This window comes from Myxocyprinus asiaticus, chromosome 1 (genome assembly GCF_019703515.2).
Source record: "Myxocyprinus asiaticus isolate MX2 ecotype Aquarium Trade chromosome 1, UBuf_Myxa_2, whole genome shotgun sequence".
NCBI classification, from domain to species: Eukaryota; Metazoa; Chordata; class Actinopteri; order Cypriniformes; family Catostomidae; genus Myxocyprinus; species Myxocyprinus asiaticus.
The window spans coordinates 12,778,530-12,796,276 of NC_059344.1; the positions used below are offsets into that span (position 1 = coordinate 12,778,530).

The 17,747-nt window shown below is 40.6% G+C and overlaps 1 protein-coding gene across 2 annotated transcripts in view; it reads left to right on the plus strand.

Annotated features, from left to right (window-relative positions):
- Positions 1–17,747, plus strand: part of LOC127445513 (tyrosine-protein kinase Fes/Fps-like) — a 53,023-nt gene that overhangs the window by 15,308 nt on the left and 19,968 nt on the right. For both annotated transcript variants that reach the window (XR_007898003.1, XM_051705657.1), the window contains exons 7-9: positions 7,422–7,541; positions 8,064–8,186; positions 14,737–14,929. Coding sequence is in view for 1 of the 2 variants with exons in the window: in XM_051705657.1 (XP_051561617.1) it covers positions 7,422–7,541; positions 8,064–8,186; positions 14,737–14,929 (436 nt within the window). In the remaining variant the exon portion in view is untranslated. The remainder of the gene's footprint in view (positions 1–7,421; positions 7,542–8,063; positions 8,187–14,736; positions 14,930–17,747) is intronic.

Genomic DNA, 17,747 nt, shown 5'->3' on the forward strand with positions numbered 1-17,747 from the left:
AAAATCTTGAATTGCATAAGGCATACCCTTGCATCTCTAGATGCAGACTTGATGTTTTTTAGAATCCTAGCCCATACTCCCTCCAAGTTTAAATCTTTCTCCCATAATCTCTTGATAGAAGTTAAAATGCCGTCCCCCAGACTCTGAATTAGCAGGGAGTAATACACTGATGCCTCATAACCTTTTCCAAAAGCAGTAATCACCACTCCCAGAGTATCTGCCGCTTTAGGGGGGTGTATGCTACTCCCAGAAAATAGTGCAGAGCAGGTGGTGCAGCTGTAAATACCTAAAGAACCGAGATTTGGGAATCCCAAAATGTTGAACCAAATTTTCAAAGGTTCGCAACATTCCACTCTCATATAGGTCACTGAGTGTATTAACCTCCCTCACAATCCACTCTGACCAGCAGAAAGGGGACTTATTAATACATAATTTTGGGTTCAGCCATATGCTCGAGGCAACATTTAAATAAATGTCAGAATTAAACACTCTGGACACTTTTATCCATACCGAGTGCAAATGCGAAATAACGGGGTGTAACTTAACTTCTCTGATAGTTTGATAGAAAGGCTTTGCAATGGTGAAATAGGGGCAAGAACTTCCTGTTCAATACAAAACCAGGTAGGGGCTCTCTCATGTGGAAGTGACCAGTGATCCAAATGTCTGAGACCGAATGCATAATAATAAAACAAAATCTTGGGTAGGCCTAGCCCAACTTTGTCAATTGGCCTATGCAATTTACTGAAATGTAATCTGGGACGTTTACCATTCCAAATGAAGGACTTCACTATGCTATTAAATTGCTTGAAGTAAGAGAGGGGGACATCTATAAAGAGAGACTGTAGCAGGTAGTTGAATTTTGGAATACAATTCATTTGTTAACCTTCCCAATCATAGATAAATGTAATGATGCCCACCTGCCCACATCGCTCAAAAACCTTTTTATTAAAGGGTCAAAATCAACTCTAAATAAATCACACAAATTTGCTGGGAATAAAATACCCAAATACTTAATGCCCTGTTTGGGCCACTGGAAGGCGCCCAGCTGAAAATCCGTTACTGGGCAGTATGATGTCAGAGTCAAAGCTTCGGATTTAGACCAATTAACTCTGTATCCTGAGAATTTCGAAAAGGAATTAATAATTCTGTGGAGGCAAGGCATAGATCTAGTAAGGTCAGAGAGAAATAATAAAATATCATCTGCGTAAAGCAAAAGCTTATGCGCCACACCTCCCACCACCACCCCTGGAAAATCATCCTCCTTTCTTATCGCGGCTGCTAATGGTTCCAGGGCAAGACAGAACAATAATGGGGAAAGAGGGCAACCCTGCCGGGTGCCCCTGTCCAGAGAAAAATAATCTGAAATTAATCCCTTTGTTTGTACCGCCACTACCGGGTGTCTATAAAGTAATTTAACCCAACCAATAAAAGTATTCCTGTACCCGTACATTTCCAAAATCTTAAAAAGATAATCCCATTCTACCATATCAAATGCCTTTTTGGCGTCAAGTGAGATGGCAGCGACTGGAGTCTGATCATTCGCCACTGACCACATGATATTGATGAAATGCCTTATGTTATCAGAGGAGCTACGGCCCCGAATAAGCCCCACCTGATCTATATGTACAGTGCATCTGGAAAGTATTCACAGCGCTTCACTTTTTCCACGTTTTGTTATGTTACAGCCTTATTCCAAAATGGATTAAATTCATTATTTTCCTCAAAATTCTACAAACAATACCCCATAATGACAACGTGAAAGACATTTGCTTTGAAATCTTTGCAAATTTATTAAAAATAAAAAAATAAAAAAATCACATGTACATAAGTATTCACAGCCTTTACCATGACACTCAAAATTGAGCTCAGGTGCATCCTGTTTCCACTGATCATCCTTGAGATGTTTCTACAACTTGATTGTCCACCTGTGGTAAATTCAGTTGATTGGACATGATTTGGAAAGGCACACACCTGTCTATATAAGGTCCCACAGTTAACAGTGCATGTCAGAGCACAAACCAAGCCATGAAGTCCAAGGAATTGTCTGTAGACCTCCGAGACAGGATTGTATCAAGGCACAGATCTGGGGAAGGGTACAGAAAAATTTCTGCAGCATTGAAGGTCCTAATGAGCATTATCCATAAATGGAAGAAGTTTGAAACCACCAGGACTCTTCCTAGAGCTGGCTGCCTGGCCAAACTGAGCGATCAGGGGAGAAGGGCCTTAGTCAGGGAGGTGACCAAGAACCCGATGGTCACTCTGACAGAGCTCCAGCATTTCTCTGTGGAGAGAGGAGGACCTTCCAGAAGAACAACCATCTCTGCAGCACTCCACCAATCAGGCCTGTATGGTAGAGTGGCCAGACGGAAGCCACTCCTCAGTAAAAGGCACATGACAGCCCGTCTGGAGTTTGCCAAAAGGCACCTGAAGGACACTCAGACCATGAGAAACAAAGATTGAACTCTTTGGCCTGAATGGCAAGCATCATGTCTGGAGGAAACCAGGCACTGCTCATCACCTGGCCAATACCATCCCTGCAGTGAAGCATGGTGGTGGCAGCATCATGCTGTGGGGATGTTTTTCAGCCTCAGGAACTGGGAGACTAGTCAGGATCAAGGGAAAGATGAATCCAGCAATGTACAGAGACATCTTTGATGAAAACCTGCTCCAGAGCGCTCTGGACCTCAGACCGGGGTGAAGGTTCATCTTCCAACAGGACAACGTCCCTAAGCACACAGCCAAGATAACAAAGGAGTGGCTCTGGGACAACTCTGTGAATGTCCTTGAGTGGCCCAGCCAGAGCCCAGACTTGAACCCGATTGAACATCTCTGGAGAGATCTGAAAATGGCTGTGCACCGATGCTCCCCATCCAACCTGATGGAGCTTGAGAGGTCCTGCAAAGAAGAATGGGAGAAACTGCCCAAAAATAGGTGTGCCAAGCTTGTAGCATCATACTCAAAAATACTTGAGGCTGTAATTGCTGCCAAAGGTGCTTCAACAAAGTATTGAGCAAAGGCTGTGAATACATATGTACATGTGATTTTTTTTTTCATTTTTTATTTTTAATAAATTTGCAAAGATTTCAAACAAACTTCTTTCATGTTGTCATTATGGGGTATTGTTTGTAGAATTTTGGGAAAATAATTAATTTAATCCATTTTGGAATAAGGCTGTAACATAACAAAATGTGGAAAAAGTGAAGCGCTGTGAATACTTTCCGGATGCACTGTATAAGAGATCTCATAACTTAATCGGTTAGCCAAAATTATTGACAATATTTTAATGTCTAGCTGGATCAGGGAAGTTGGACGGTAACTCTTACACTCGCTTGGATCTTTGTCCTTTTTAAGAATCAGACTGATCCGGGCTTGTGTCATGCTTGGCGGAAGCTTTCCATTCTTTAATGATTCCATATAAACTACTAGCAAAAGTGGAGCCAATTCTGTAGCATAAGACCTAAAAAACTCAGTGGCAAAGCCATCTGGCCCTGGAGTCTTGCCTGTAGGCAAGGCCTTAATTACCTCGCCAAGCTCCTCCAAGGTTATCTCAGAATCAAGAGAATTTTTTTGTTCAGCCGTCAGTTTAGGAAGCTCTTATGGTTCCACAAAGTTTCTAATATCCTCATCAGTAGAGGAAGACATGGAATTATAGAGATCAAGATAGAATTCTTTAAAAGCATTATTAATAGCAATGGCTGAGGTAAATATTTCACCACCAGCTGATTTCACTGAGGGAATGGTAGAAAAAGACTCTCTCTGTTTTATATATCTAGCCAAAAGTTTTCCTGCCTTGTCCCCCGACTCAAAGTATTACTGTCTTGCCCTGAAAAGCCAAAACTCCACCTTCCACGACAAAATAGTATTATATCTGTATTTCAATCGGATCAATTTTCTGAGGCCATCAGACAACATTCAGTGCTTCAGCTTTGCCTTGGCACTTATAATATTCCCTTCCAACTCCATGACTTCTTGTGCTTTCGATTTTTTTGGTGAATGAGGCATACTGTATGATCCGGCCCCTAACAACCACCTTAAGTGTCTCCCAAGCCATGCCCACAGAGGATACTGAAGACCAGTTGGTCTTCATATAAACATTAATTTCAGCCTTGGAATTCAGGATTTTGCAAAAGGGATACATTAAAGTGCCAACTATATTTCCTTTTCTCCGTATGTGGCAAAACCTCTAAACACACCAGGGCGTGACCTGAGACTAAAATGTTTCCAATTGAGCAATCAACAACAGATGAAATGAGGGACTTAGATATAAAAATTAAAAAAAAATCTATTCTAGAGTAAATCTCATGAACGGATGAAAAAAATTATAGTCCCTACCAGATGGGTTCAAAAGTCTCCATGTATCTGTAAGACCAAGATTTTTACACATACTGTGAAGTGTCGATGTTGCTTTAGGGGGCTTACACACTTTTGCTTCACTATGATCAAGGATTGGACCATCAAAATATTAAAGTCTCCTCCCAATATTATATCATGAGAGGTGCCAGCGGCTTGCAACATCCCTTCACAATCTATAAAAAAGCCCTGGTCATCAACGTTAGGTATGTAAATATTAGCCAAAATATGACTTTGCCCCTGAATTTCTGTTAAAACAGTAATGACTCTTCCTAATGTATCTTTAATCTGTTTGAGATATTTGAATAGTAGATGCTTACTTATCAGTGTAATGACTCCCCTGCTCTTACTTGGGCCAGCACTAAAGAAAACATGTCCACCCCATATCTTACCAAATTTTTCTGCTTCCTGCATTGAAAGGTGCGTTTTTTGAAGAAACACTATCATATTTCTTACGCTTAAGAAGAGAAATAACCTTCCTTCTTTTTATGGGGTGCCCTAACCCATTCACATTCCACGTAGAGAGAGAGCAATCCACTCATATTAACATTTGACATTTTGACATATGAGGAAAAAATAGATTGTGTGTCAAAAACAAAATTATAAAGACCACATTCCAACATTAGTGCAACAATCAAACCCCGAACTTCCCCAGAACCAAACAAACAGAAAAAAGAAAAACGTGTGCATTAACCCCACGCACGACAGCGCCAACTGGCGTCCATCCCATTAAACTCAAACAGTCCATGTATGCCTACGAGAGCCCCCGTGACAACTTTGCCATCAGATTGCTCAAGTCCGGTGTTTCTATAAAAAATTTGCGAGACAGAATTACACAACAAAAGGTAATCTATAAAACAAACTCCAGCCACTAGGCGGAACCAGCACATAAAGAAAGAAAAATAGGCACTCAGTTTCCTCGAACAGTCAAACGAATGTTCAGTGATCCGGCCCACTCAGTTGCTACATGAGTGCAACAAATGGCCTAATCACTCCAATGTCTTGCAAGAAATACTCCACAAAACATACTCCAGCCAATAGGAGGCATAAGCACACAGAGCGTGCGGATTCATCCACAAAACTGTCCCGAAGGAGTTACTCCACAAAACAAACTTCAGCCGCTAGGCGGAACCAGCACAAAAAAGAAACAAAAAAGGCACTCAGTTTCCTCGAACAGTCAAGTGAATGTTCAGTCGGTCCACTCGGCTGCAACGTGAGTACCACAAAATAACTTACTCCATTGACTTTATGAAGGACATTGCTTGCTGTGGGCATGTGAATGTTTTACAGCCATCCTTAGCATCTATTCTCAATTTGGCCGGGAATATCAGTGCAAAAGCAACCTTCCGTTGATGTAAGAGTTTCTTGCATTCCTTGAATCAATCATGTTTCTCTCTTGTTGATTTTCGTAAGGTCTAGGAACAAAAAAATGCTGTGGTTCTTCCAAAAATGCCTATCTTTACTCCTCGCCTCGCATAACACAAAATCTTTGATCTCGGATGATCTCAGAAATTTGGCCAGAATTGATCGGGCCCGTCTCCCTCAGCGGATCACCGAGCCGGAACCCTGTGAGGTCACTCGATTTCCAGCTTATGGCTGTTATGTCAAGCAGATTCGGAAAGAGCCCGTCCAGGAATTCCACCATATCCTGATCCTCTTCGGCCTCAGCAATTACGACGATTCGGACATTATTCCGCCAGCTACGGTTCTCCATGTCCTCCAACTTCTCCCAGACATGCTCCAAATCCACCTTGGTCGCTAGCGGATTAGCAGATAATTCCCTCTCCGATGACTCCAGATAATTGATCCATTTCTTGACATCCCCCACTCTTGTAACCACCTCAGAGAATTTCATCTCCATGGCAGTGATCAATCGATGTATTACAGCAAGATCCTCCAAGTCAGCAATGACCTTCGTCAGCATTGCTGACATGTTCAACACCTCTCGCCGAATTTCCCTCATTTCTCCGACCAAATCGACTCCCTGGCTCGGGCCTTATTGGGGGTGTCAGCTTGAGCACGTAAGTGTCTTTTAATGTCTCCAGAGCCTGAGGATTTTGAATTCTTTGACATATTATCTTCCTAGAACAGTTATGGAACAGAGTGGATCGAATCTCACCGGTTTATGTCATTAATAGTGTTAAAACTAGCAAAATGCGCAGAGCTTGCCATTCACACGTCCAAACCTCGCATGGTGTCATGTGACTCCAATATTAACAGTATTATCTAGAAGTTAATGTGCAGCCCAGGCACAGGCAGAACGGGTCTCATTCAACACATTATTTTATTGGACAAAAATTGGTCTACGACTCTGAGCATGATGTGATCAATATTTTGGTTCATTTTCCCAGAAGAGGAAGAATGTAAATCTTTTGAATGCATAAATACTTCTAAAAGTTAATTTTGTCAAGTGTTAGTTAAGTAGTATATACTGTAGATGGCTTCAAAGCAGACATGGAGTTAAAGGAATAGTTCACCCAAAATATCACCTTCATGTTGTTCTAAACATGTTTGAGTTTCTTTCTTATTTGGAAATTAAAAGGAGAAATTTTAGTGAAGGTTTTGGTCCATCTTTACAATACAACAATAGTTGGTAGCAATTCACTTTAAAGTTTAAAAAAAAGGACCCAAAAGTTTCATTAAAGTAGTCCGTGCGGCTTGTGCGTCCTATTCAAAGTCTTTCGAAGGCATACGATAGATTTTGGTGAAAAACAACTGGAAATGTAAGTAATTTTTCAGTGAAAGTCTTGACATCCATTGTGCCTTTTTACCGTTCTTGAGCATCAGGAGAGAATTTTCTTCACAGCTACATGTGTTATTTGTTTTTAGCTTTAAACAATGCAAGTTCTTGAATTAAAATTTCTCTGTTTGTGTTCCACATAAGAAAGAAAATCATATGGGTTTGGGACAACATGAGGGTGAGTAAATTACAACTTAATTTTCATTTTTGGTTGAACTATACCTTTAAAACACAACACCAATTTTAATTTCATGGGGTCTTTAAATTAGAGAGATATGTATCGCAGTACATGATGTATCTACTGTATCCATCCCTATTCCATCTCTGCTAGGTCGAGGGGAGAGGTTCCTGCATGTGTGGAGTTTGACAGCAGTTTGTTAGAAGATGCTGAGGGTTTGAAGCCAGAAGATCTGCAGCTCAATGAGCTCACAGTGGAGACAATCCAGCATCGGTGAGTCTCTTCTTCCTTCTGCACACCAGGATGGTGGTGTGAGTGAAAGCATAAACGTCATAGAAAGACAGAAGTGAAATCATAACCCTTGAGTTATCACAGCTCATGATACTGTTAATGTAACCATCATCTGAGTGTTTTGAACAGTCACATCTTTTTATGCTTTTCATTTATTTTCATTTTGACGAATTTACACCTTCAAGAGGTTTGCTATGTACACTTCCTGCTTCCTTGCGACTTAGCAACCTTGTACAATCACCCTTCAATAACACAATGTGTAGTGCCACAGAGGTGCTTGACTCTTGTGTTGAAGTCTTGACGAAAGTCATGTGAAGGGGCCTTTAGAGAGAGAGAAAATTGCAAACAAACAAATTCACACTTCTTGGTTCATACATGTTTCCTCATTTAACAAGTGACAAAGGACTGCATTATGACTCTCCTCTGTTGAATAAGCACTCATTTTGCATCCCTACCTCATGCATTCTCTCTCTCTCTCTCTCTCTCTGTCTCTCTCTCTTCCAGGTTCACTGCAGTGGAGGAAGAGCTCATGAGTCTTGCTTCTACTCTGGGTTCTCAGCAGGCTACTGTGAACCAGCTGGAGCTGGAGCTGGAGGCTGAGGAAGGGTCAGCACACATAGGCCAGAGGTGAGCCTGTGAGATCTTCATACACTCAGTGTCAGAAATGAACTTTTTCTTTCTTTCTTTTTTTTTTTTTTTAAAGGTGCAATATTAGGCTCCTGGAGTTGGTTTTTCAGGGTCTTTTTTTTTTTTTTTTTTTTTTTTTTAACCTTTATGAGGCTGTATTCGGTTTCATAACATAAAAAAAAAAAAAAACATGTCATGCATTTACAGCCTACAGTAATTGATTTAATAAATTAAAACAACATCTGTATCTGAACAATTGTGGCTGTTGGCATTGAAATCAAATCAATTTCAAATACAAAAGTAGCTGTATATAATTCATAGTGCTGTACATACAGTATATCATATAACAATAAACGGCTCTGCTGGTAAACATTTGAAATAGTTGCCTGGTCCCTATGTGAGAATATACAGCTGTCTACTGTTTACTGTCACAAATTACTCTTTCAAGTTTTGGAGTTGTTGGGAGTGTTTTATTCAAAATCAGTGTTTTCATTTTCAAAAAAACATTTTCAATTAGCAGCACATTCAACAACTCTCACCTCTCAGATCTGACAACTGCATGCAGGTCACAACATTGTCTGCAGAAGTGCTAAACCCATTACTAGACAGAACTACAATAATGAAATATATCAAATGGTAAATAAGTCATAAAAAAAGAATGCAGAGTAATGTGCTACATGGGCATTTTTTGCCCCTCATTTTAAATATCTGGAGCATTTTTTCCAACTTTGGTGGCATTTTTGCTCTGAGCCCTGGTTAATTTCTGATCTTGCATATGCCACAATACATTACTGCACTCATCTACTCTAGATCTACGCACAAAATACTTTTAAAAGGGAGTTTCTATATTTGCTTTAAAGATACACTCAGTAATTTCTTTCCCCATTAAAAAAAAAAGTTTTACTCTTAACAAAATGAATTGTAATTTTGAAACATATGTATAAAATCATGATGACTCACATGAGGTAAAGACTCCAGTCATCTCATTAACCTTATAAAAGCTGTTTTATTCAACATGGGCCTTCATGGGGGCTGCCATTTTAGAATCACATGACCATCTGAATACTACTTGCTAATCTCAGTAACTGTCTTGTGATTGGACACTTTCGCTCTTGGATTAAATTAATTATGGCTGATTGTGAACAGTGAATTTCTACAATGGCATCTGTAACTGAAAACTATTGATTTTGAATGATGCTGCATCCACACCACTAGGTGTCACTGTAAGTCCAAGATGACACGAACAAAAAGTTACTGAGTGCACCTTTAAGTAGATTTAGCCATTTTGTAGTCACTTTACTCCAATGCGACGTATAATTCACTAATTTCAGGTGCAATCACCCTGGACCAATCAGAAAGTGCCTTATTGTAGTTGGATGCAGCTCTTACAACCAGGGATTCAAACCTGTGACCTTTTGGTTACCCTCCCTTGTAACCACACCACCAAAGCACAGAAGCAGAAATTAAAAATGTGTGGTTAAGGCATGAAATTTGAGCTTTCAAAAAATGAAAGTGAAATTAAAGGCACTTATGCCCTAACTCAGAAGTGTTGTTTTGGGCTGAGCGATACAAGGAACTTTTAATGACTTTCCCTTAAGGGCCAATGCCATCAGATGTAAATATTGTGGGCATCCAAATATAAGGAGTGCTTTCATGAATGTATGTTCAGTATAAGGCTGTATTGAGGATTCTGCTAAGACATTATGGTTTATGGCTGTCCAGCACTATTGGAGATTACTTCTGATTTATTGGGCATTAACAGTTTTATTGAGAAGTTAATGTGCAGCACAGGCAGAATGAGTCGATGATGAGTTCCCAGATCTAATGCTGCGTTCCATTCAAAGTCGAATGTGGCGTATTCCTGCTTGATATCTCGGATCATTGCCAGATGCTCCTAAGATGATGTGTAAGGAAACAAAACAGCAATGCTCCCATTATCTTAGCATGTGTTCGACTGTAAACAGAGCAACCCAACTGAAAAACAATGCTGCAATGCTAGTGTTGAAGATTTACGCATGAGTTTCCAAGTTGGAAGTCTGACTTCAAGTGCTGTTCCATTGCACTTTTTCTAGTAGGAAGTTGGAAATTCCGACTTTCTGAGTTGAAAGGAATGCAGCATTAGTTAATTTCTATCCTTTAAAAATAACAATAATAATAAACTTGTTTCTTATTTAAAAGATATTTTAAAATTGGATCTGGATTCACTGGGGCCCTTTTCTTTTAGCAAATTTGAGAATAACTACATTTATTACATAGCTCTTGGGCCAGATTCACAAAACGTTCTTAAGAAGAAATTTCTTCTTAACTACCATTTTCTTCTTAATCTGTAACTTAAGAAAAAAGTTACGAATATTTTGTATTCCCAAATATACTTTAAGAAAGTTCGTATCTTTTTCTTAAGATTGTTCTTAAGGAAAAACGTATGAAGCGTTCAAATTCTTGAAAAAAAAAAAATTCTTAAATATCATCGTAAATTACATCTTAAAGTTAGGATAACCTCACAGTTGTCTTAAATTGTAAAAGGTAATATGTTTAATGAATTTACTGGGTTTTTCATGTTGAGTCTCAAGTCGCAGTGGGCTGTTTACATAGAAATGTTATTTTAGACCAAACATTTTTTTTTGACTGTTTTGTTTAATTATATTTTTATTTTCAGCTTGTAAACCATGTAAATGTTATCACCAAATGCAAACAATAAATGTTGTTTTGAAGCTTTTTAATGTGGTGACCAATCATGCTAATTCTAACGTATGTGCTGCATATAGCGCTCTCTCTCTGCAATCTTTAGAGTTCATGGAAATATAATAATTATAACATTAGAAAGCTGAGACTTTCTTTTTCACCCCCTGTCCACATCCCTATCGGAGTTGGCCACAGCGGAGACAGCCTCCGCCACCCTTTCCCATTTACCCGCCTCTTTCTGACGTGATATAATTATCAAGCTTCCTAAGGAGAACATTTTCCTTGAAGTAATCCCCTCAACAAGAACATCCAGCTCTTGTCTACTGAAGTTTTTGTTTCTTTTCTTTTCCTCCATGTCAAATTAAAAGTTATTAAATGGTTAGCAGCAAGTAAATTCTCCTTTGACGGTTAATGTCGTTAATAACTAAAACATCTCACGCACCTTACATTCAAAAATATTATTGCGAGGAGCTTGCTACTTTTTAAAAAAAAAAAAAAATTAATAGATTAGTTTATCATTACAATTGACCTGTGTTGTAGTACTGAATTTGTTGTAGGCTATTAGACAAGGCAAGTCCATGAGCAGGCTGGTCAGACAATGTCAAAGCCTGTCTTTTTATTCTTAAGAAAAGAATTAAGATGTTCTTAAGAAAATATTTGAGAACTTACAAAATTTTCAAGAATTGCACTTAGGAAGGTTCTTCCAAACTTCTTATAATTTATCCTAAGAACTTTCTTTTTTCTGATTAACAATTTTTTAATGATTTACATATTAAACACAGAAAAACAAAACATATATACACAGAATCAACAATTAACCCCCACTATTACCCCTCCCCCTCCCAATTCCCAACCCCACCCTGGCTCCCAACAACATCCCAGTGGTCATACATGACTATAGACACACACCAAAAAAATAAAAATAATAATAATCACACATATTGACAACTACACCTCTCTCCACTGCCCCTCCCCGAGAGCCCTCCAGAAACGCCAAATATCTGCCTCATTTCCCCACAAACAAGTCCAATTTCCCCAGTCTTCTAAATGACCCTTCTTCAAAGGCTGCCACCCTCCCCATCTCCGAGCACTATTCCTGAAATGAGGGCGCTCCAGCCGACTTCCATCCCCTTAAAACTATCTGTCTGGCGATCATGACACTTGTTAGGACCCAACCCTTAATGTGTCTTTTCTCTACATCGATGACCGCCCTATTGCCCAAAATACAGAGTCTGGAGATAAATGACACCCGAGTGCCCAATATGTCACACACAAAACTTTGTACCTTCAACCAAAACTCCTGGATTTTAACACACCATAAAAGGAAATGGGTTATGCCTCCATCCACTGATGCATCAACAAATTAGAATACATCATAAGACCAATTAAAAAAACATTTTTAGTGAATTGTTGGCCTTCTGGAAAGTATGTTCATTTACTGTATATGTACTCAATACTTGGTAGGGGCTTTTGGCAATGAATGTTTGTGGCTTACCCTCCTTGTGAAGGGTGTCAACGATTGTCTTCTGGACAACTGTCAGATCAGCAGTCTTCCCCATGATTGTGTAGCCTAGTGAACCAAACTGAGAGACCATTTTGAAGGCTCAGGAAACCTTTGCAGGTGTTTTGAGTTGATTAGCTGATTGGCACGTCACCATGTTCTAATTTGTTGAGATAGTGAATTGGTGGGTTTTTGTTAAATGTGAGCCAAAATCATCACAATTAAAAGAACCAAAGACTTAAACTACTTCAGTCTGTGTGCATTGAATTTATTTAATACACGAGTTTCACAATTTGAGTTGAATTACTGAAATAATGGGGCAGTGGGGCAGTTGGGGCAGTGGTGGCTCAGTGGTTAAGGCTCTGGGTTACTGATCAGAAGGTCAGGGGTTCAAGCCCCAGTACTGCCAAGATGCCACTGTTGGGCCCTTGAGCAAGGCCCTTGACCCTATCTGCTCCAGGGGCACCGTATCATGGCTGAACCTGCACTCTGACCCCAGCTTAGCTGGGATATGTGAAAAAAAGAATTTCACTGTATATGTGCAAATGTATAATGTGTGATAAATAAATATATTTATAATTATTAATTATTATTATAAATAAATGAACTTTTCCATGACATTCTAATTTATTGAGATGCACCTGTATATATGTGTGTGTGTGTGTGTGTGTGTGTGTGTATATATATATATGTATATGTATATAATAAAAATAAAAAAAGGCCATTCAGTTTCCTCGGACAGTCAAGCGAATGTTCAGTGAGCCGGCCCATTCAACTGCTACATGAGGACAACAAATGGCCCAATCACTCCAATGTCCTGCAAGAAATACTCCACAAAGCAAACTCCAGCCAACAGGAGGCGTAAGCACAAAGAATGTGCAGATTCAGCCACAACACTGTCCCGAAGGAGTGCTGCTACACAAAAACAAACTCCAGCCGCTAGGCAGAACCAGCACATAAATAAGCAAAAAAGGCACTCAGCTTCCTCTGACGATCAAGTGGATGTTCAGTGAGTCAGGCTCACTTGGCTGCAACATGAGAACCACAAATAACTTACTCTTTATGAAGGACATTGCTTGCTGGGGACATGTAAATACTTTACGGCCATCCTTAGTATCTATTCTCAATTTGGCCAGGAACATCAGTGCAAAAGCGACCTTGCATTGATGTAAGAGTTTCTTGCATTACTTGAATCGATCACATTTCTCTCGTCAAATTCGCAAAGTCTGAGAACAAGAAAATGCTGTGGTTCTTCCAAGAAAACCTTCCTTTACACCTCGCCTCGCGTAACACAAGATCTTTATCGGATGATCTCAAAAATTTGGCCAGAATTGATCTGGGCCTGTCTCCCTCAGCAGATCGCCGAGCCGGGGCCCTGTGAGCTTGCTCGATTTCTAGCTTATGGCCTGTTATGACGAGCAGATTCGGGAAGAGTGCATCCAGGAATTTCACCATATCCTGACTCTCTGCTCCTTTAGGAATTCCAACAATTCGGACGTTATTCCACCAGTTACAATTTTCCATATCTTCCAACTTTTCCCAGATGTGCTACAGATCTGCCTTGGTCGCTAGCAGATTAGCAGCTAATTCCCTCTCTGCTGACTCCAGATAATCGATCCATTTCTCGACATCTGCCACTCTTGTAACCGTCTCTAATTTAGTCTCCATGGCCATGATCGATCGACATATTGCAGCAAGATCCTCCAAGTCAGCAACGACCTTTGTAAGCAATGCCAATACATTCAACAATTGTTTCTGAATCTCTTTCACCTCTCCGGCCAAATCGACTCCATGGCTCGAGGCCTCCGGAGGGGCGTCAGCTTAAGAACGTAAGTGACTTTTAATGTCGCCAGAGCCCGAGGATTATGAATTCTTTGACATATTGTCTTCTTAGAACAGTTATGGATCAGGGTGTATCGAATCTCAACGGTTTGACACAAAAAGAATCAAAACTAGCTAAATGCACAGAGCTTGCCATTCACACGTCCGAACCTCGCATGGCGTCACGTGACTCCCTAAGAACTTTAATTTTTTTTCTTAAGAATATTTTCTTGAATCCGGCCCCTGATTCTTATTGATCATTGACAGTCTCTTTCTTATGCATAATGAAGTTATTTAAAATCAAACCAATATTTAACGTTCATTTATTTACTATGTGGTAAGTAGCTGTGTTATAAGCAGAATAACCTATGGTGCTGATCACCCTGTCTGGGTTTATTTTGTAAATGACTGGCAGAACTAATCTACAGTAATGATAAAGCAACTGAATTAAAGTGAATTGAAACATTAAGAACTTTTAAAATTCACCTTTACCAAAGTCTCGTAAGCCTTACTACATTAGTGTGAGTTTATCTTTCTGTTTTTCAGGGTGTATCAGTTCAGTAAACGTAATGTTCTGGAGGACAGCAGGCAGCAGGTAGTCCTGTCGATGGTGGCTCGTGCTCGGCTGGAGGCCCAGCGAAGAGTTCTGGCTGATAAACTTCAGACTCTGGGCAGTAAAGAAGCTCCAAGCCTGGGCCTGGAAGATGATCGGATATCTGTGACCTCCAACACCTCTAGCGTGAGCCAACTCTCATCTTATTTAATATATCCTGAGAGGTTCAGCTCTTGCGAAACCTAGGTCCTGTTCTTTGACCACTGCTTTCATGGTTAGCCTGATACTGTAAGTTTTGGGATCAAAATCAGGTTTATTGTCAGAGCAACATGTCAGACTTCTCAGTACATTTCCATTTTTCTGCCTATTCAAGTTGACCGACTGATCTCACAGTGAAATCGAAAACAGTAGGTTGACTTTTCTTAAGCAAAATTCGGTCTGTGCTTACCGAAATTTGAACACTGCCCTCAGTGTCCAAACTGGGAAGTGTTGTTGGACATATGGGCACGTGTGAGCTCCATTTACCAAGTGAAATGTCCACAGAGGGGTGCCAAAAGTAAGTTGTAAATGTGTACAGGATGTTATAGAGTGTAGGATTGTCTGTGTGATCATGCTGTTTGACATACCAGGTTTATTCCAAGTTATCTTGAGACTTGCTGGCTAATCAAAAAAGCATCTTTCAAAGAACGAGACTGTAAAGGTTCAATGAAATGAGGAAGCGGGGAACAGCGATTCCAACTCAGGTACGTCACTTTTATTTATAACTCAAACACGTCCACCTCAAGCTTGACGGTAAAGCTTCATAGCAGCCGACAACGGCCAACACACACACATACACAGCATGTCAGCTGGGTTCTCTCTCTCCCTCTCTGGGGTTTTGGGCAGCCTATTATCGTCCCGTCTCTCATTGTGAACATAGAAATCACAATTAGCAGCAATTCATCTCAGGTGAAAACCCTTACCGCTTCCTCTCTCCCCAGACGAACACTCGGCCATGCCCTCGCCCCCACAAACAGTGTGTAGAAGGCCGTTTTCTCACGGGACATCGGCGTTAAGGAGATCTGCCAATATCCCTTTGTTAAATCCAGTGTCGAATAAAAGCGAGCTGTGCCCAACCAATTGAGCAGTTCATCAATACGAGGCATTGAATATGCATCAAATTTCGACACCGCATTGACTTTCCTATTATCCACCCAGAACCGGACTGAGCCATTGGTCTTCGGTACCAGAACTACCGGGCTAGCCCAATCGCTGTGGGATTCTTCTATTACGCCCATATCAAACATTGCCTTAAATTCTTCCTGTACTAACTGTTTTTTGCATTCTGGAAACCGGTAGGGCCGACTAAATACCACTACCCCTGGGGTTGTCTCGATGTGGTGTTCTATGAGATTATATATATATATATATATATATATATATATATATATATATATATATATATATATATATATATATATATATATATATATGAATACATACATGCACATACGTAGTGCAAATCTAAATACAAATCGGATATATACAGTGCAAGGGAATATAATGGCAGGAGAGGTAGGATGTGTTGGATAATATAAAAAGACTAAGCTGTGTATTGCACATTAATTATTGCTCAAAGGGGCAGTTTTAACTGTTCATGAGATGGATAGCCTGCTGGAAAAAACTGTTCCTGTGCCTGACGGTTCTGGTGCTCAGTGCTCTGAAGCGTCGGCCAGAAGACGACAGTTCAAAAAGGTAGTGGGCAGGGTAAGTGGGGTCCAGAGTGATTTTTCCAGCCTTTTTCCTCACTCTGGAAGTGTATAGTTTTGAATGGAGGGCAGGGGGCATCCAATAATCCTCTCAGCAGTCCGAACTGTCCTTTGTAGTCTTCTGATATCCGATTTCGTAGCTGAACCAAACCAGACAGTTATAGAAGTGCAGAGGACAGACTCAATGACTGCTGAGTAGAACTGTATTAGCAGCGCCTGTGGCAGGTTGAACTTCCTCAACTGGCGAAGGAATTACATCATCATCTGGGGCTTTTTTGCAATGGAGTCAATGTGGGTCTCCCACTTCAGATCCTGTGAGATGGTAGTGTCCAGGAACCTGAATGACTCCACTGCTGCCACAGTGCTGTTTAGAATGGTGAGGGGGGACAGTGTTGGAGGGTTCCTCCTAAAGTCCACAATCATCTCCACTGTTTTGAGTTTGTTCAGCTCAAGGTTGTTTTGACTGTACCAGACAGCCAGCTGTTTAATCTCCCTTCTGTATGCAGACTCATCGTCATCTCAGATGAGGCCGATGACAGTGGTGTCGTCTGCAAACTTCAGGAGCTTGACAGAGAGGTCCTTGGCAATGCAGTCGTTGGTGTAGAGGGAGAAGAGTAGTGGGGGAGCACACATCCCTGGTGGGCACCAGTGATGTTTGTACAGATGCTGGAAGTGAATTTCACAAGCTGCTGCTTGTCTGTCAGAAAGCTGGTAATCCACTGACAGATAGACGTGGGAACAGAGAGTTGGTTTAATTTAGTCCAGAGAATAGCTGGGATGATGGTGTTGAAAGCCGAGCTGAAGTCCACAAAAAGGATCCTTGCATATGTTCCTGGCCTGTCCAGATGTTGCAGGATATGATGTAATCCCATGTTGACTGCATCATCCACAGACCTGTTTGCTCGATAAGCAAATTGAAGGGGATCTAGAAAGGGTCCAGTGATGTCCTTCAGGTGGACCAACATCAGTCTGTCAAATTACTTCATGACCACAGACGTCAGGGCGACAGGTCTGTAGTCATAAGGTCCTGTGATTTTTGGTTTCTTTGGGATGGGGATGATAGTGGAACATTTGAAGCAGCATGGGACTTCACACTGCTCCAGTGATCTATTGAAGATCTGTGTGAAGATGGGGGCCAGCTGGTTAGCACAGGATCTAAGACATGCAGGTGAAATGCCATCCTTATCCTTTGTTTTTGAAAGACACGGCACACATCATCTTCACAGATCTTAAGTGCAGGTTGAGTAGCAGGAGGG